At 50.2% G+C, this 17,078-nt stretch overlaps 1 protein-coding gene across 1 annotated transcript in view; it reads right to left on the reverse strand.

Annotated features, from left to right (window-relative positions):
• LOC148539162 (1-aminocyclopropane-1-carboxylate synthase-like protein 1) overlaps positions 1–15,735 on the reverse strand; it is a 59,693-nt gene extending 43,958 nt beyond the window's left edge. Inside the window, exons 1-6 of the mRNA XM_088451810.1 lie at positions 14,400–15,735; positions 10,697–11,223; positions 9,483–9,542; positions 6,999–7,069; positions 6,683–6,752; positions 5,666–5,732 (exon numbers count right to left, since the gene is read on the reverse strand). Of these exons, the coding sequence (XP_088307936.1) occupies positions 5,666–5,732; positions 6,683–6,752; positions 6,999–7,069; positions 9,483–9,542; positions 10,697–11,223; positions 14,400–15,039 (1,435 nt within the window). The 5' untranslated portion in view covers positions 15,040–15,735. The remainder of the gene's footprint in view (positions 1–5,665; positions 5,733–6,682; positions 6,753–6,998; positions 7,070–9,482; positions 9,543–10,696; positions 11,224–14,399) is intronic.
• Between the last annotated feature and the right edge of the window lie 1,343 nt (positions 15,736–17,078).

The raw sequence follows: 17,078 nt of genomic DNA on the forward strand, positions 1-17,078 counted from the left end.
ATCAGCTGTCACTGCTGCTCCCATCACTAGTCAGCTGCAGGACACAGTGAGATCAGCTGTCACTACTGCTCCCATCACTAGTCAGCTGCAGGACCCAGTGAGATCAGCTGTCATTGCTGCTCCCATCACTAGTCAGCTGCAGGACCCAGTGAGATCAACTGTCACTGCTGCTCCCATCACTAGTCAGCTGCAGGACCCAGTGAGATCAGCTGTCACTACTGCTCCCATCACTAGTCAGCTGCAGGACCCAGTGAGATCAGCTGTCATTGCTGCTCCCACATCACTTATCAGCTGCAGGACCCAGTGAGATCAGCTGTCATTGCTGCTCCCACATCATTAGTCAGCTGCAGGACCCAGTGAGATCAGCTGTCATTGGTGCTCCCATCACTAGTCAGCTGCAGGACCCAGTGAGATCAGCTGCAACTGCTGCTCCCACCACTAGTCAGCTGCAGGAACCAGTGAGATCAGGTGTTACTGCTGCTCAGATCACTAGTCAGCTGCAGGACCCAGTGAGATCAGCTGTCACTGCTGCTCCCATCACTAGTCAGCTGCAGGACCCAGTGAGATCAGCTGTCACTGCTGCTCCCATCACTAGTCAGCTGCAGGACCCAGTGAGATCAGCTGTCACTGCTGCTCCCATCACTAGTCAACTGCAGGACCCAGTGAGATCAGCTGTCACTGCTCCTCCCACATCACTAGTCAGCTGCAGGACCCAGTGAGATCAGCTGTCATTGCTGCTCCCATCACTAGTCAGCTGCAGGACTCAGTGAGATCAGCTGTCACTGCTGCTCCCATCACTAGTCAGCTGCAGGACCCAGTGAGATCAGCTGTCATTGCTGCTGCCATCTCTGGTCAGTTGATTGCTGGACCCAGCAAGTTCAGCTGTCACTGCTGCTCCAATCACTAGTCAGCTGCAGGACCCAGTGAGATCAGCTGTCATTGCAGCTCCCATCACTAGTCAGCTGCAGGACCCAGTGAGATCAGCTGTCACTGCTGCTCCCATCACTAGTCAGCTGCAGGACCCAGTGAGATCAGCTGTCATTGCTGCTCCCATCACTAGTCAGCTGCAGGACCCAGTGAGATCAGCTGTCATTGCTGCTCACATCACTAGTCAGCTGCAGGACAGTGAGATCAGCTGTCACTGCTTCTTCCATCACTAGTCAGCAGGAGGACCCAGTGAGATCAGCTGTCACTGCTGCTCCCACCACTAGTCAGCTGCAGGACCCAGTGAGATCAGCTGTCATTGCTACTCCCATCACTAGTCAGCTGCAGGACCCAGTGAGATCAGCTGTCACTGCTTCTTCCATCACTAGTCAGCTGGAGGACCCAGTGAGATCAGCTGTCATTGGTGCTCCCATCACTAGTCAGCTGCAGGACCCAGTGAGATCAGCTGTCACTGCTGCTCCCATCACTAGACAGCTGCAGAACCCAGTGAGATCAGCTGTCACTGCTGCTCCCATCACTAGTCAGCTGCAGGACCCAGTGAGATCAGCTGTCATTGCTGCTCCCATCACTAGTCAGCTGCAGGACCCAGTGAGATCAGCTGTCATTGCAGCTCCCATCACTAGTCAGCTGCAGGACCCAGTGAGATCAGCTGTCACTGCTGCTCCCATCACTAGTCAGCTGCAGGACCCAGTGAGATCAGCTGTCACTGCTGCTCCCATCACTAGTCAGCTGCAGGACCCAGTGAGATCAGCTGTCATTGCTGCTCCCATCACTAGTCAGCTGCAGGACCCAGTGAGATCACCTGTCACTGGTGCTCCCATCACTAGTCAGCTGCAGGACCCAGTGAGATCAGCTGTCATTGCTGCTCCCATTACTAGTCAGCTGCAGGACCCAGTGAGATCAGCTGTCATTGCTGCTCCCATCACTAGTCAGCTGCAGGACTCAGTGAAATCAGCTGTCATTGCAGCTCCCATCACTAGTCAGCTGCAGGACCCAGTGAGATCAGCTGTCATTGCTGCTCCCATCACTAGTCAGCTGCAGGACCCAGTGAGATCAGCTGTCACTACTGCTCCCATCACTAGTCAGCTGCAGGACCCAGTGAGATCAGCTGTCACTGCTGCTCCCATCACTAGTTAGCTGCAGGACCCAGTGAGATCAGCTGTCACTGCTGCGGACATCTCTGCAGGACCTAGTGAGATCAGCTTTCACTGTTGCTGTCATCTCTGGTCAGCTGCAGGAACCAGTGAGATCAGCTGTCATTGCTGCCATCTCTGGTCAGTTGCTTGCTGGACCCAGCGAGTTCAGCTGTCACTGCTGCTCCCATCACTAGTCAGCTGCAGGACCCAGTGAGATCAGCTGTCACTGCTGCTCCCATCACTAGTCAGCTGCAGGACCCAGTGAGATCAGCTGTCATTGCTACTCCCATCACTAGTCAGCTGCAGGACTCAGTGAGATCAGCTGTCATTGCAGCTCCCATCACTAGTCAGCTGCAGGACCCAGTGAGATCAGCTGTCACTGCTGCTCCCATCACTAGTCAGCTGCAGGACCCAGTGAGATCAGCTATCATTGCTGCTCCCATCACTAGTCAGCTGCAGGACCCAGTGAGATCAGCTGTCATTGCTGCTCCCATCACTAGTCAGCTGCAGGACCCAGTGAGATCAGCTGTCATTGCAGCTCCCATCACTAGTCAGCTGCAGGACCCAGTGAGATCAGCTGTCACTGCTGCTCCCATCACTAGTCAGCTGCAGGACCCAGTGAGATCAGCTGTCACTGCTGCTCCCATCACTAGTCAGCTGCAGGACCCAGTGAGATCAGCTGTCACTACTGCTCCCATCACTAGTCAGCTACAGGACCCAGTGAGATCAGCTGTCACTGCTGCTCCCATCACTAGTCAGCTGCAGGACCCAGTGAGATCAGCTGTCACTGCTGCTGACATCTCTGCAGGACCCAGTGAGATCAGCTTTCACTGTTGCTGCCATCTCTGGTCAGCTGCAGGAACCAGTGAGATCAGCTGTCATTGCTGCTGCCATCTCTGGTCAGTTGCTTGCTGGACCCAGCGAGTTCAGCTGTCACTGCTGCTCCCATCACTTGTCAGCTGCAGGACCCAGCGAGTTCAGCTGTCACTGCTGCTCCCATCACTAGTCAGCTGCAGGACCCAGTGACATCAGCTGTCATTGCTGCTCCCATCACTAGTTAGCTGCAGGACCCAGTGAGATCAGCTGTCACTGCTGCGGACATCTCTGCAGGACCTAGTGAGATCAGCTTTCACTGTTGCTGTCATCTCTGGTCAGCTGCAGGAACCAGTGAGATCAGCTGTCATTGCTGCCATCTCTGGTCAGTTGCTTGCTGGACCCAGCGAGTTCAGCTGTCACTGCTGCTCCCATCACTAGTCAGCTGCAGGACCCAGTGAGATCAGCTGTCACTGCTGCTCCCATCACTAGTCAGCTGCAGGACCCAGTGAGATCAGCTGTCATTGCTACTCCCATCACTAGTCAGCTGCAGGACTCAGTGAGATCAGCTGTCATTGCAGCTCCCATCACTAGTCAGCTGCAGGACCCAGTGAGATCAGCTGTCACTGCTGCTCCCATCACTAGTCAGCTGCAGGACCCAGTGAGATCAGCTATCATTGCTGCTCCCATCACTAGTCAGCTGCAGGACCCAGTGAGATCAGCTGTCATTGCTGCTCCCATCACTAGTCAGCTGCAGGACCCAGTGAGATCAGCTGTCATTGCAGCTCCCATCACTAGTCAGCTGCAGGACCCAGTGAGATCAGCTGTCACTGCTGCTCCCATCACTAGTCAGCTGCAGGACCCAGTGAGATCAGCTGTCACTGCTGCTCCCATCACTAGTCAGCTGCAGGACCCAGTGAGATCAGCTGTCACTACTGCTCCCATCACTAGTCAGCTACAGGACCCAGTGAGATCAGCTGTCACTGCTGCTCCCATCACTAGTCAGCTGCAGGACCCAGTGAGATCAGCTGTCACTGCTGCTGACATCTCTGCAGGACCCAGTGAGATCAGCTTTCACTGTTGCTGCCATCTCTGGTCAGCTGCAGGAACCAGTGAGATCAGCTGTCATTGCTGCTGCCATCTCTGGTCAGTTGCTTGCTGGACCCAGCGAGTTCAGCTGTCACTGCTGCTCCCATCACTTGTCAGCTGCAGGACCCAGCGAGTTCAGCTGTCACTGCTGCTCCCATCACTAGTCAGCTGCAGGACCCAGTGACATCAGCTGTCACTGCTGCTCCCATCACTAGTCAGTTGCAGGACCCAGTCAGATCAGCTGTCATTGCTGCTCCCATCACTAGTCAGCTGCAGGACCCAGTCAGATCAGCTGTCATTGCTGCTCCCATCACTAGTCAGCTGCAGGACTCAGTGAGATCAGCTGTTATTGCTACTCCCATCACTAGTCAGCTGCAGGACCCAGTGAGATCAGCTGTCACTACTGCTCCCATCACTAGTCAGCTGGAGGACCCAGTGAGATCAGCTGTCATTGCTGCTCCCACCACTAGTCAGCTGCAGGACCCAGTGAGATCAGCTGTCATTGCTGCTCCCATCACTAGTCAGCTGCAGGAACCAGTGAGATCAGCTGTCACTGCTGCTCCCATCACTAGTCAGCTGCAGGACCCAGTCAGATCAGCTGTCACTGCTGCTCCCATCACTAGTCAGCTGCAGGACCCAGTCAGATCAGCTGTCACTGCTGCTCCCATCACTAGTCAGCTGCAGGACCCAGTCAGATCAGCTGTCACTGCTGCTCCCATCACTAGTCAGCTGCAGGACCCAGCGAGTTCAGCTGTCACTGCTGCTCCCATCACTAGTCAGCTGCAGGACCCAGCGAGTTCAGCTGTCACTGCTGCTCCCATCACTAGTCAGCTGCAGGACCCAGTGAGATCAGCTGTCATTGCTGCTCCCATCACTAGTCAGCTGCAGGAACCAGTGAGATCAGCTGTCACTGCTGCTCCCATCACTAGTCAGCTGCAGGACCCAGTCAGATCAGCTGTCACTGCTGCTCCCATCACTAGTCAGCTGCAGGACCCAGTCAGATCAGCTGTCACTGCTGCTCCCATCACTAGTCAGCTGCAGGACCCAGTGAGTTCAGCTGTCATTGCATCTCTGTTTCTGCTGACTCTTTGGCGACAGCAGCTACCACCGACCATGGGGAACAAGAGCCCTGTGTCTATTTCCTGCAGCGAGTAAGATAGTGAAGATAAATGCCGGGCAGTCTATGAGCCCACCACGAATAACCACAAGAGGGCTCGTTCAGCACAAAAGCGACAGCTTTCTCCAGACCGGGAAGGAGGTTCCGGTAACATCCATGGTAAAAGACAGTTATGGCTGTCAGCAGCTGTCTTAAGGCTTCTATATTGAATAGTCCCCATCTCTTCCTAATCCAACCACATCACTAGCCGCTGCACAGAAACGCCAGCTACCAATGGAGGCGACATTTATTATTCTGCTACATAACGTGCAACCTCCACACCTCTTAGACTACAAGAGCGTAGGTGCACGCCCATCTTTATCACGTTCCACATCATTGTATGTAATCTGTATGTGTCATGATCCCGCATTGTACAGTGCTGCGTAATGTGTCAGCTCTTTAGCCAAATAAGAATAACTGATAATAATAATAAAAAAAACTAGAGCAAGAAGACAAAGACCAAAATGAGCTCTCAATGTGCAACCGTATTAGCAGCGTCATCACCTGGCGCAGGAAACGGTCTTACCTCCTTGATCACACAGGACCGCAGCCAAACTGGAGAACAGGGAGCCGCAGCCATTTAATATAACCACCTGGGGGGGAAATAAAAATCACAATGGACCGTTACATTGTATCAGAGCGAGAAGCAGGAAGAGAGTCATTCAGAGAGAACCTGGATCTACACTGGATTCTTATTTACCTATGTAATATGGGTAAAACACAGAGAGACACAGGGGTACCTCTGCGAGGAGAGGACAGCTGTGACGTACAGTAGAAGCCGGCCTTGGAAATGGGTTAGTACATTATATGCTCCCCTCTAGTGAAAAAGGTGGGGTGGATGAATCCTGCATTATTACATAAAGTTCAAGTCAATAAGAAATGAATGTAAGACCTTTTATACAACTGACTTGTGGATAATACATGAACATCCCCGCTGAGACACAAGAAGAGACGTCCCTGATACAGGAATCGGTATGATATCCCGGCTGCCGCATGGCCGGGAGTTCGAATCCCAGCAGCGGCAGCCCGACAAACCAGCAGAGCCCGGCAGCGGAAGCCCGACAGCGCTGGAAATCCCGATCGTGGTAAGGTAAGTATCTACTAATCTAACCTAACCCCCCTAACCCTCCTTAGGGGTGCCTAACCCTAACCTCCCCCCCTGTGCCTAACCCTAATCCCCCCTCTAAGTGCCTAACCCTAACCTCCCCCCCTTCCCCGCTGCCTAAACGTAAGTCCCCCGGGGTGTGCCTAACCCTAAGTCCTCCCCGGGGGTGCCTAACCCTCCCTCCCCCTAGCCTAACCCTAACCCTCCCGGGAGGGTGCCTGACCCTAAGTCCCCCCCCGGGTGCCCTAAACCTAACCCCCCCCCCCCCGCGGCAGTCCGCTTGCGGTGCCCGGCATCCGCTCGATCGGGAAAATGAGCGGCGTCTAGATATAGACGCCGGTCATTTATCCCACGGCGGGATAAAGCAGTCGGGAAGCCGGGAATCGAGATTCCGATTGTATACCCTGATAACCCACCAAAAGTGCAAGTACTACTTACGTTTTCTGGATGTAAAGGTGTCGATGCCTTACAGTAATAAGTCAAGAATCGGGCAACTTCTTCTCTTAAACTGAAATAAAAAGAAGAGTTTAAGATTTATCCAATCACTACGGGCTTGGCCTCAATGTAACGTACTCTACCCAAGTATTTACTGAATGTAAAGAATGGAATACTGTGGTACTATAGGGACGTGGCCCCACTGAGGCAGCAGAAGCCTGGATCCAGCTGGAGACTGATTAGGAGGAGACGATAAACTTCGCAGAGAACCAACAAGGAACCCAACAACTAATCGATGAGGAATCGGTGTAATACTCACAAGCTGTGCCCTTTCCAGTCCGGGTACTGAAGCAGCGGAGGCTCAATTATATTCATGTCACTCTGCGTAAGCTGCAAGCGTAAGAGGCGGAGATTATTACACAGCTCTTCCATATTTAACTTTAGAGAAAAGTTTTTTTCCCCACATCAAACATTTTGAATTTTAATTTAGAAACATAACTGGCGAATTCATGAAAACGTGTGCCCAGGTAACGCGGGCGGGGGAAGACGATAAGTCAATAAAATATTCTGTGCCCATTTTTACATTTATTTTCTTTGCCGTTAGCCGTACTACTTTCTAGTACGGTTAAAAAACGGTCTTTATACAATTAGCCTCCTTGCACGTTAAACAGCCCTTCTAGTCGTGCCATGCCGCGTCGCCACTCGTTACCGTCGAACGTCTTCTTGTGCAAATAAGACGCATTTGAAGGTACAAGGTCATACGAAAATACGCTCAAGCGTTGTGGAACGTGACTTGTAGCACACGGAGGATAAATGTTTACGGACACATCTTATTTATTACCAGTTATTTATATAGCGCACACATATTCCGTAGCGCTTTACAGAGAATATTTGGCCACTCACATCAGTCCCTGCCCCAGTGGAGCTTACAATCTATGGGGGTCATTCAGACCCGGTGGTTAGCGCCGATGCGCTCGGACCGGGTCGATGGCACAGAGCATGCGCACGACGGCGCCGGTGTGCGCATGCGTGAGACCCGCTACGACCGACAGCGATGTTGATTGACAGCTCGCCCCGTTTGGAAGGCGGGCCAGGGGGACGTTCCCATGGGAACGCCTACCGTTTGGGGGAGGCCCCACTGACATCACTAGTGATGTCAGTGGAGAGCTTCCGGCTCAGACAGAGCCAGAAGCTCTCCGGGGCTTACGACAAGGGAGACCCTGCCCTAGGGTCTCGTCGTAAGCCCCGATGGTGTCTGACCATCGCGACCATCACCGGAGCGGTCGTTAGAGCTGTGGGTGTTAACCCGCAGCCTAACGACCGCAACAGAGGCGGGCGGTCAGGATGCAAGTGGCCGCCCAGTTTCTGAGCGACCGCTTGCATCCTCCGACCGCCTCTGAATGAGGCCCTATATTCCCTATCACATGCACACACACTTACACACTAGGGTTAATTTGGTTGGGAGCCAATTAACCTACCAGTATATATTCGGAGTGTGGGAGGAAACCGAAGTACCCGGAGGAAACCCACGCAAGCACAGGGAGAATATACAAACTCCACACAGTTAGGGCCATGGTGGGAATCGAATCCAAGACCTCAGGGCTGTGAGGCAGTAATGCTAACCATTACACCATCTGTGCTGCCCACCTGTATCTTAGTCACTGCCAAGGATTAAAGCACCTTTTTGTGCAGTTACCAGGGTGTTATCTGTATGCAGTTATTATACAGTTCGTGTCCCCGCAAATTTTTGGGGTCAGTTGTACAATGACATTCAGGGCCGGATTCAATTAGAGGCGAAAAGTGCCGTTTGGAGATAAGTCTCCGCGGATTCGGACTTTCCGCCTGTTTTCAAAGTATCTCCATATTCAATTCCAGGACGATTTCGCCTAAGCGGAAACTCAATGCACTGTAATAGGCGGAAAAGTATCTCCTATGAATAGCAGGTGAAAAAAAGTGCAAAATCTTTATTTTGGGGTGCAAACGTGGGGAAACAACTCAGAACCCTCGGGACAGCCCCCCCAAAGGACAAATCAACCAAAAAAATTACCTCAGAACACCCCAGAAAAGTACTTACGTTTTGGGGGCGAAAAAGTAAAAAGTGGGGTACAACTATATAACCTAGCGAAATAGACTTCTTGGGGTGCTGTAAGGAGGGGCCAAGTGTTATTGGGATTGCAGGTGTATGTATGAGGGTGGTTTTTCACGTTTTTTTAAAAGTTCACTTTAGAGACATAAAAATATGCTAGCACCCATTTACAAGTACCCCAAATTGGACTGGACTACTTATTGTCACCCCAAAATACTGCTTTATGCCATTCTTCACCACTTTTGCAAAGACGCTAATAACAAGCAATTTAAACAACTTACGTACCCCAAACACTTTTATTAGGGCTATTAGTACACATCTACATTCATTCCCTATGTTACTGCATCTTTTTTTGGGGTACAGACTGATTTCCCCACTTCTGACAGTACTTTCCGCCTGTTCCGCATTCGCCTATTTCCGTTTTCGCCTGTTTAGGAATTGAATAGGGAGAAAAGCGGGGACGCGTGCGTAAAGTTTCCGCCTCTGAAATAGGCGAAGGAGGCGGAAAGTCGGACAGGCAAAACTTCTCCGACTTTACGCCTCTAATTGAATACGGGCCTTAAACTGGCTGAGAGACTATATGGGACAACTTTCTATTGTATTGTGTCACTATATTAAATTGGATAAACGTTCAGTATTAATACGTCTATCATCAGCCCAATGAATGACAAATCACTTACCCCCCCTCCCCGTGGGAACTGCTACACCACAACTTACCCGCTTGGACATCAGGTCAAAGCAAAGTTTATTTTCACTGGTGCCAAAATTGATGATGCCCTGGAGATGAAAGCACACGGCACCATGAGAAGACAATTAGATAAGGGACGATAACATAATACTGTAAAGTTTACTAAAGACAAACACTGGCATTGTGGGGTTTCTATGAGAAATGCCACCCCCCCCCCCCCGGCAGGAGAGAGGACCTGCACGGGCTGTGACAAGGTGCAGGGTGCTAGAATGAACCCTATAAATCAGTTTTCTCCCCAGAAGTTTTTTCCAGCCGGGTGGCATCAAAAAGTAGCCGGGTGGGGGCCTTCGCAATTGTGCGTGCGCCGGGAAAAGGGGTCTCTCCCTTACCAATACAGCCCGACAGGTCTCCGGCTGCTCCCCCACTGGCTCTCAGTCAAAAGTGCCCATTATACGGTGCCCCCTGTAGTTTCCCCTTTATGCATTGCTCCCTGTAGTTTAGCTTTGCCCTTATGCACTGCCCCCTCGCTGAAGTAGCGCCCCCAGACTGGCCCCTTATGCAGTGCCCCCAGGCTGGCCCCTTATGCAGTGCCCCAAGGTTTAATAGTGTCCCTTATGCAGTGCCCCCAGGCTGGCCCCTTATGCAGTGCCCCCAGACTGGTCCAGGACCCAGCCCAGCACTTACCTTTACTTGCTCGCCACTGCCTCGCGCTGACTGGATCTAACTAGATCCAGCAGGCGCGCAGGGCAGGCTCCTCACGTCAAGACGTCACCCGCGCAGTGCATCACTAGGGAACGCTGGCCTCTGAAGCGATCGGAGGCTTCTTCAGCCTCCGGTCACCTCAGAGGCCAGCGTTCCACAGCGGGGAAAAGTGCCGGGCAATGTGCCCGCAGAAAACAGCCTGGGGAGAACACTGATAAATGTCAGTCACTACTGGGTGCTAGCGGCAGCTGATTGGGCAGCTGCTGCAGGGGATCCTGGGAGAAAGTCACTGAGGATTGAGGCCTATAACTTTATATAACCTCCACTGTGCGCAATGACTTATTGTACAGTTATCTGCTATTAGAATGATTGCATAATGACGATTGGGTAAAGCTGAGGTGCTCGTACCCGTCATTCACACCGATCCGCTGCTAATTTCACTTTTCTGTAGTCAGAACTTGAAAACCACATTAAAAATAAAAGAGGATGAGCAGCAGCTGGATAACCCGCACGAGCGAAGGGGCTGGGGGATAAAACTCACGTTGGGGTTCTTGTCCTCGTCGTACTTGTCCTCGTGATAAGCCCGATACCCCTCCTCCGAGGAGCCGCGGAAGCCGCACAGTATGTTCCCGCGGGTGGAGAGATACGGGCTGTAGTACTGGCTGCAATTATACACCTCTCCCAGCTCCGGCTCTGCCACTTTGCCCGCCCTTCCTCTGCCCAAGACGTCCCCTTCTTGCGGAAAACTCCCGTCAGACGAGGGCGCGGGCTCTCCTGCCCCGTGGCGTATCATGCCCAGCATCTGGGCGAAAACCGTAAACATGCGTAGTTCATGCTGGCGGTCGAGCTGCAGCCTCCGCTCCTCCAAGCGCAGCCTCCGCTCCTCCGCCTCCTGCTCCTGTTCCATCCTACGCTCCTCCATCTGAAGGAAACGTTCCTCGGTGGACCGCTGAGCCACCAGTATCTTGGCGACCAGCTCGTCCAGCGGCTCACGCACCTTCCTCTTCCTCCAAAACCTCTGGCGTCCACCCTGTCCCGAGGAACCAGCAATGTTGGATTCGCTAAAGCCTGGGAGGGGATAGACAGGAAATACTGTGAGACCTCGTGCATGATAAAAGTTAACAGGCGGAGAACTAATTTTGTGCTGAGGAACTACAGGTACTAGAATGACCTGCCGCTGTAGCGCATTGCCTACAGTGATTTCATGCATATAGACATGAGACACGCGGCTTGTTAAATCTCTCCGAGTACCAGACACGCCGTACAATTATTATTTGATACGATGTTCATTATTTTCAGTTTAATGAACTTTTCTTTCATTGAGGTCTATAGTGTTATTGTTCAAAAACGCAACAGACTGAACATGTTACGCATAGCAGCAGTGCCCCCTTTAGGCTACATGGCAGTACTGCACTCCACTATATGAAACATTAAAAAGACTGTGATCAAGTTGTGAATGATGCACGTTTTATGAAATTACTCTTGTGAGATTACAAGAAGGCGCCATAAATAGATTAACAGTAACCAGGCCAACGCGTGCATCACATAAAGCGAAATTACAGTGGATGCAGAAGACGCTCATATATCAGACACAAGTTTATTCAACGCTGAGCACTGTTCTCTATCGGTATAATATACAAAGTGGCAGCTAGGGTTATGAGAATTGTGTAGCTATATCCTCTAAAAAAAAATAAAAAAAAATAATCTTTAAGTCTGTATTTCATTATTACTCTAAATTATTGCCAGACAGACGTGTTGGGGATTATAGTCCACATAGACCATCGCTTATTTGTAAGCCAACAATTGTTTCTTTTTCCCTTATAAACCCTAGATATATTAAACACACACGAAAAAAAAGACATTTACTAAAATTACCTCTGAAGGAAGTTATAACAATCTTCACTAATCCTTAAAGTCGCTGGTATATAGATATAAATCCCCACCAAGCTCAGATATGTTAAACACGTCGCACACTGCTGTCACTTCACATTTAAAGGCAATTTTGTTCCATTTCTACTGCGCGATATAAGAGACTGACCCCGTTGTGTTTCCACTCTTGGCCGGAATCGCTGTCTCCCCAGGATAGAACCGCGATCCGTACTATAGCACCTGATAATACACAGATGCCTGTACTACTGTGCTCTCCCAGTGCCAGCTTAGTGACTGTATGACGTCCCGAATAACTGCAGAAGGTTATACATTTACTATGATACATTGTACCAAGCTGGACTGTTACACAAAGACTACATACCAAGGACAGCAATCTAGGAACAAATGTAACAGCCAGCAATCTGCTGGCTCCAAAGAGATTACGGCCATATAGCCGCTAGGCAACTACCTTTAAGGCACCTCAATCTTACGAAAGCATAGTTCATAATGTTAGCAGGAGACAGTTATCAGAATACGCCTGTATTGTACACAATACAAAGACTCAATGTTTCCCGCACTGCTTATAGCAATAGTCTCCTTAATGGCCTTTCCCTAACCAGAGTGTCACCCCTACAGTCTATTCTGAATGCTGATCGTCCTCGCAGAACGTTCTTCCATTGCTACACTGGTTGCCTGGATTTTACCAAATCCAGTATAAAATACTTCTGCTTACACCTAAAGTTATCAGCCAAACTACACCAACATACATCTCTTCTCTTATCGTCAAATATCTCCCAGCTGAACCCCTCCACTCCGCGCAAGGTATGCGTCGCTGGTCCACACCAATTACCTGTTCCCATTCACGGTTACAGGACTATTTTTGGGCTGCACCCACCCTGTGGAATGCCCTCCCCCACACACAATAAGGCTTTCCTCTAGGCTCCAAACCTTCAAGCGTTCCCTGAACACTCACCTCTTCAGGCAGCTTATTAAATCACAGAGCCACATCACCTTAATTGTCTACCCAATTATCTCCCCTCTATTCTACCATTTTTCCTCCTCTTTACACAGTTCACACAAAATTTACATGTGTTCTCTTTCATCACTTTCAAAAGCTGACCCCAGCCAAGACTGCTGTGACTGGATCATACAGCTCACTAAGAACCTCTGCAATATGTAGCCACACTCCTACAGCCATACTGAGCGTAAGCTTGATAGCAGCAGAGCCCTCTTACCTGAGTTTACCTGTTGTAACCCAGTCTCATTTTAGTAGTTATCAATTGTAAAGCGCTGCAGAACATGCTGGTACTATATAAACAAATGTTAATGTTGGACAGGACACAAAAAATGCAAAAATTGTGTCCTGTCCTCTCTACCTCATTTCAATAACCTTACTCCACAGAATGAGACGATGGTTTTAAACTGCTCTGCAGAATTATACCCCTTTTACACCAGAGCAAAAACCTGGGTTTTTGCTGGGTCTACCTGGGTCGCAGCTCAGTGTAAAAGGGTCCCTGAAAAATAACCTGGGTCAAGTGACCCTGCAATCCAACCCAGGTAGCTACCAGGGTTGGACCCAGGAAATGGTGCAGTGTAAACGGTGCAACCCGGGTTATCTGACCTGGATCATGCCTAAAATGAGCGGATTGGTGGTTGTGGAGCATTCACCTCCCACTTTTTATGACCTCACAGGTTTAGCAGGGCAGACCTGAGTTCAGTGTGAACAGGGCTGACCTGGGAGTAACCCAGATCAAAGGTGCAGTGTAAATGGGTCTGACCAGGGTTGGAACCATGTCCAAAAACCCAGGTCGGACCTGGGTTTTTGGTGGAAAAGAGGTATTAAGCACCTGCCGTATCCCCTCAGCCAGGGCAAACTTCTCTCTCTACAATGACCTTGATAACAGACTGTAATTCTATTTAAACAATTGGGGGGTATGTACAAATTGGGAATGTCCAGTTATTTACATATAGAAACCACTGGGTAATTAGCTCTAATTAACTTGGCATAACTTTAGCAATGAGCGGAAACGTCCAATTTGCAGCTATGGGTTAGAGAACTCTGCTCCAAACAAGAATTCAGTTTCGGGGCGGCATTTGTCAGATCTGCCGCGGTTCCCAATGGTTCTAACAGACCCACAGTCCGCTCCTCTCCAGCCGTACGGCCCAACCTTTTTCAATCGGCCAGTTGATGCATCTCATGGAGGGGGCAAGAGCAACACCCACTTGGCCAGTGAAGTCGGTAAGGTGGGACCATCAGAACCGATGGGAAAACTGGTGGCTGGTACTCAGTTACATTTATTGACACAATATTTAATAAATAGATTGGGGTAGAGAGTTACCCTGTAAGAGGTCATGTTCTCACAATAGCTTCCTACCTGAGGGAGACCCGCTGACATCACCGGTAACCTCCACCCTGGAAATAGGAGAGTCTGGGGCTCCTCTGTCCATCATACTTTGCTGTTCCTCCTCCTCCTCCTCTTCTTGGTCCGCACTGGAATCATGTATGTATGTCATAGAGGGCGGCTCGGGGGTCAGACACTGTTCATCGGACTGCACCTCCTCACACTTGATCTCCATCAGCTCCGGGTGCTGAGCGTGGCTGTACTGCGGGAAATGAGCGTGGAACCCGTCAGATATGGGATTCTGCAAGACGGGCTGCCCCAGCACACCGCTGGGACCCATGGCTCCATAGGAGAGGGTTGGGCGGTGGGTCAACACTCTGTCCATCACTTCGTAAAACTTCCAGGCCCTACCGCCGCGCAGCGTCTTGCTGTTGTCCTTCAGCCGCCGGTACTCCAACTTCATTTTCTTGATCTTCTCCCGGCACTGGTCCCCCGTCCGGTGGATCCCCTTTTCCCTCAGCACGTCCGCGATCCGGTTGAAGACGTGCTGGTTCCGCAGGCAGCTCTCCAGTTCCATCTGCACAGACTCATTGCCCCAGAGCTGGAGGAGCTCCACCACCTCCGGGTCGGACCAGTTGCTGCCTCGCTCGTATTTCTTCCCGCGGAAATCCATCGCTCTCGGCAGATGGGACGAAAACCAGAGGAGCTGGATAACGCGCCCAGGGAGGGACTATGGCACAGAAGGGGGTTATTCTAAACGGTATAACCTGGTGGCGCCACGCCGCCGGGGAACATTATCCCGACTTCTGGAAGACTCCTAGACCTCAAAGGCTGACGCTCACTAACGGACTCATATTATTCATCTGGCCAATAGAAATGCACCGAATTTCTCCCTATGTCTGCTCATCGGCACCTGAGCCGCCAGCGGAGGGCGTGGGCATGGGTTTATATGGCGGACATCTAGAACGTATAGACTTTCCAGCACTGATATACATCAGGATAACCCAGCTATGGGGATCAGGGGGCTCCAGAACCCATATCCCCTATATAATGGACCTGTCTGGTTATATGTAGGATGCAGGGAGCAGGGTTATAAATGGAATTTATTATTATCAGCACTCTTATTAGAATACATATACAAGTCTAGGGGGGCTTGGGTCGGGTGATGAGAGCCGGGTGTATTTCCCTGACTGACTGATGCTGGAACGGGCGTGGCCCGGTTAGGGCGGCTTTCCCGCGTCTTCGCGCCGATCTGGCCCGCTTGCGCCCGGCACGGTCCGGTCTCGCCTGGTTCGGCACAGCCCGGCCCGGCTGCAATGCGAGACGGATCCTGGCCGAGCCTTTCACATCCGGGTCCGTGCACATGCGTGCTGTCCTTATTCCGGGATAACTTTAGTCCGTGTCAGTCATGACCGAGCCTCCCCCCCCCCCCCCCCTTCCAGAGACACGGGCGCCACCGTGCGGCCACCGCGGCTACTGCAGCCCGCAGTGTAAAACATGGGGAAGCGTGACACCAAACTTTATTATATATTATATATATGGTACTTACAGCCCGCGCTGTAATACATGGGGAAGCGTGACACCAAACTTTATTATATATTATATATATGGTACTGACAGCCCGCGCTGTAATATATGGGGAAACATGACACCAAACTTTATTATATATTATATATATGGTACTGACAGCCCGCGCTGTAATACATGGGGAAGCATGACACCAAACTTTATTATATATCATATAGATGGTACTGACAGCCCGCGCTGTAATACATGGGGAAGCATGACACCATACTTTATTATATATTATATATATGGTACTGAGAGCCTACGCTGTAATACATGGGGAAGCAGGACACCAAACTTTATTATATATATGGTACTGACAGCCCGCTCTGTAATACATGGGGAAGCATGACACCAAACTTTATTATATATTATATATATGGTACTGACAGCCCGCGCTGTAATATATGGGGAAGCGTGACACCAAACTTTATTATATATTATATATATGGTACTGACAGCCCGCGCTGTAATACATGGGGAAGCGTGACACCAAACTTTATTATATATTATATATATGGTACTGACAGCCCGCGCTGTAATATATGGGGAAACATGTCACCAAACTTTATTATATATTATATATATGGTACTGACAGCCCGCGCTGTAATACATGGGGAAGCATGACACCAAACTTTATTATATATCATATAGATGGTACTGACAGCCCGCGCTGTAATACATGGGGAAGCAGGACACCAAACTTTATTATATATTATATACAGTATATGGTACTGACAGCCTGCGCTGTAATACATGGGGAAGCATGACACCAAACTTTATTATATATTATATATATGGTACTGACAGCCCGCGCTGTAATACATGGGGAAGCGTGACACCAAACTTTATTATATATTATATATATGGTACTGACAGCCTGCGCTGTAATATATGGGGAAACATGACACCAAACTTTATTATATATTATATATATGGTACTGACAGCCCGCGCTGTAATATATGGGGAAGCGTGACACCAAACTTTATTATATATTATATATATGGTACTGACAGCCCGCGCTGTAATATATGGGGAAACATGACACCAAACTTTATTATATATTATATATATGGTACTGACAGCCTGCGCTGTAATATATGGGGAAACATGACACCAAACTTTATTATATATTATATATATG

This window comes from Taudactylus pleione, unplaced genomic scaffold (genome assembly GCF_031769625.1).
Source record: "Taudactylus pleione unplaced genomic scaffold, aTauple2 ptg000027l, whole genome shotgun sequence".
Taxonomy (NCBI): domain Eukaryota; kingdom Metazoa; phylum Chordata; class Amphibia; order Anura; family Myobatrachidae; genus Taudactylus; species Taudactylus pleione.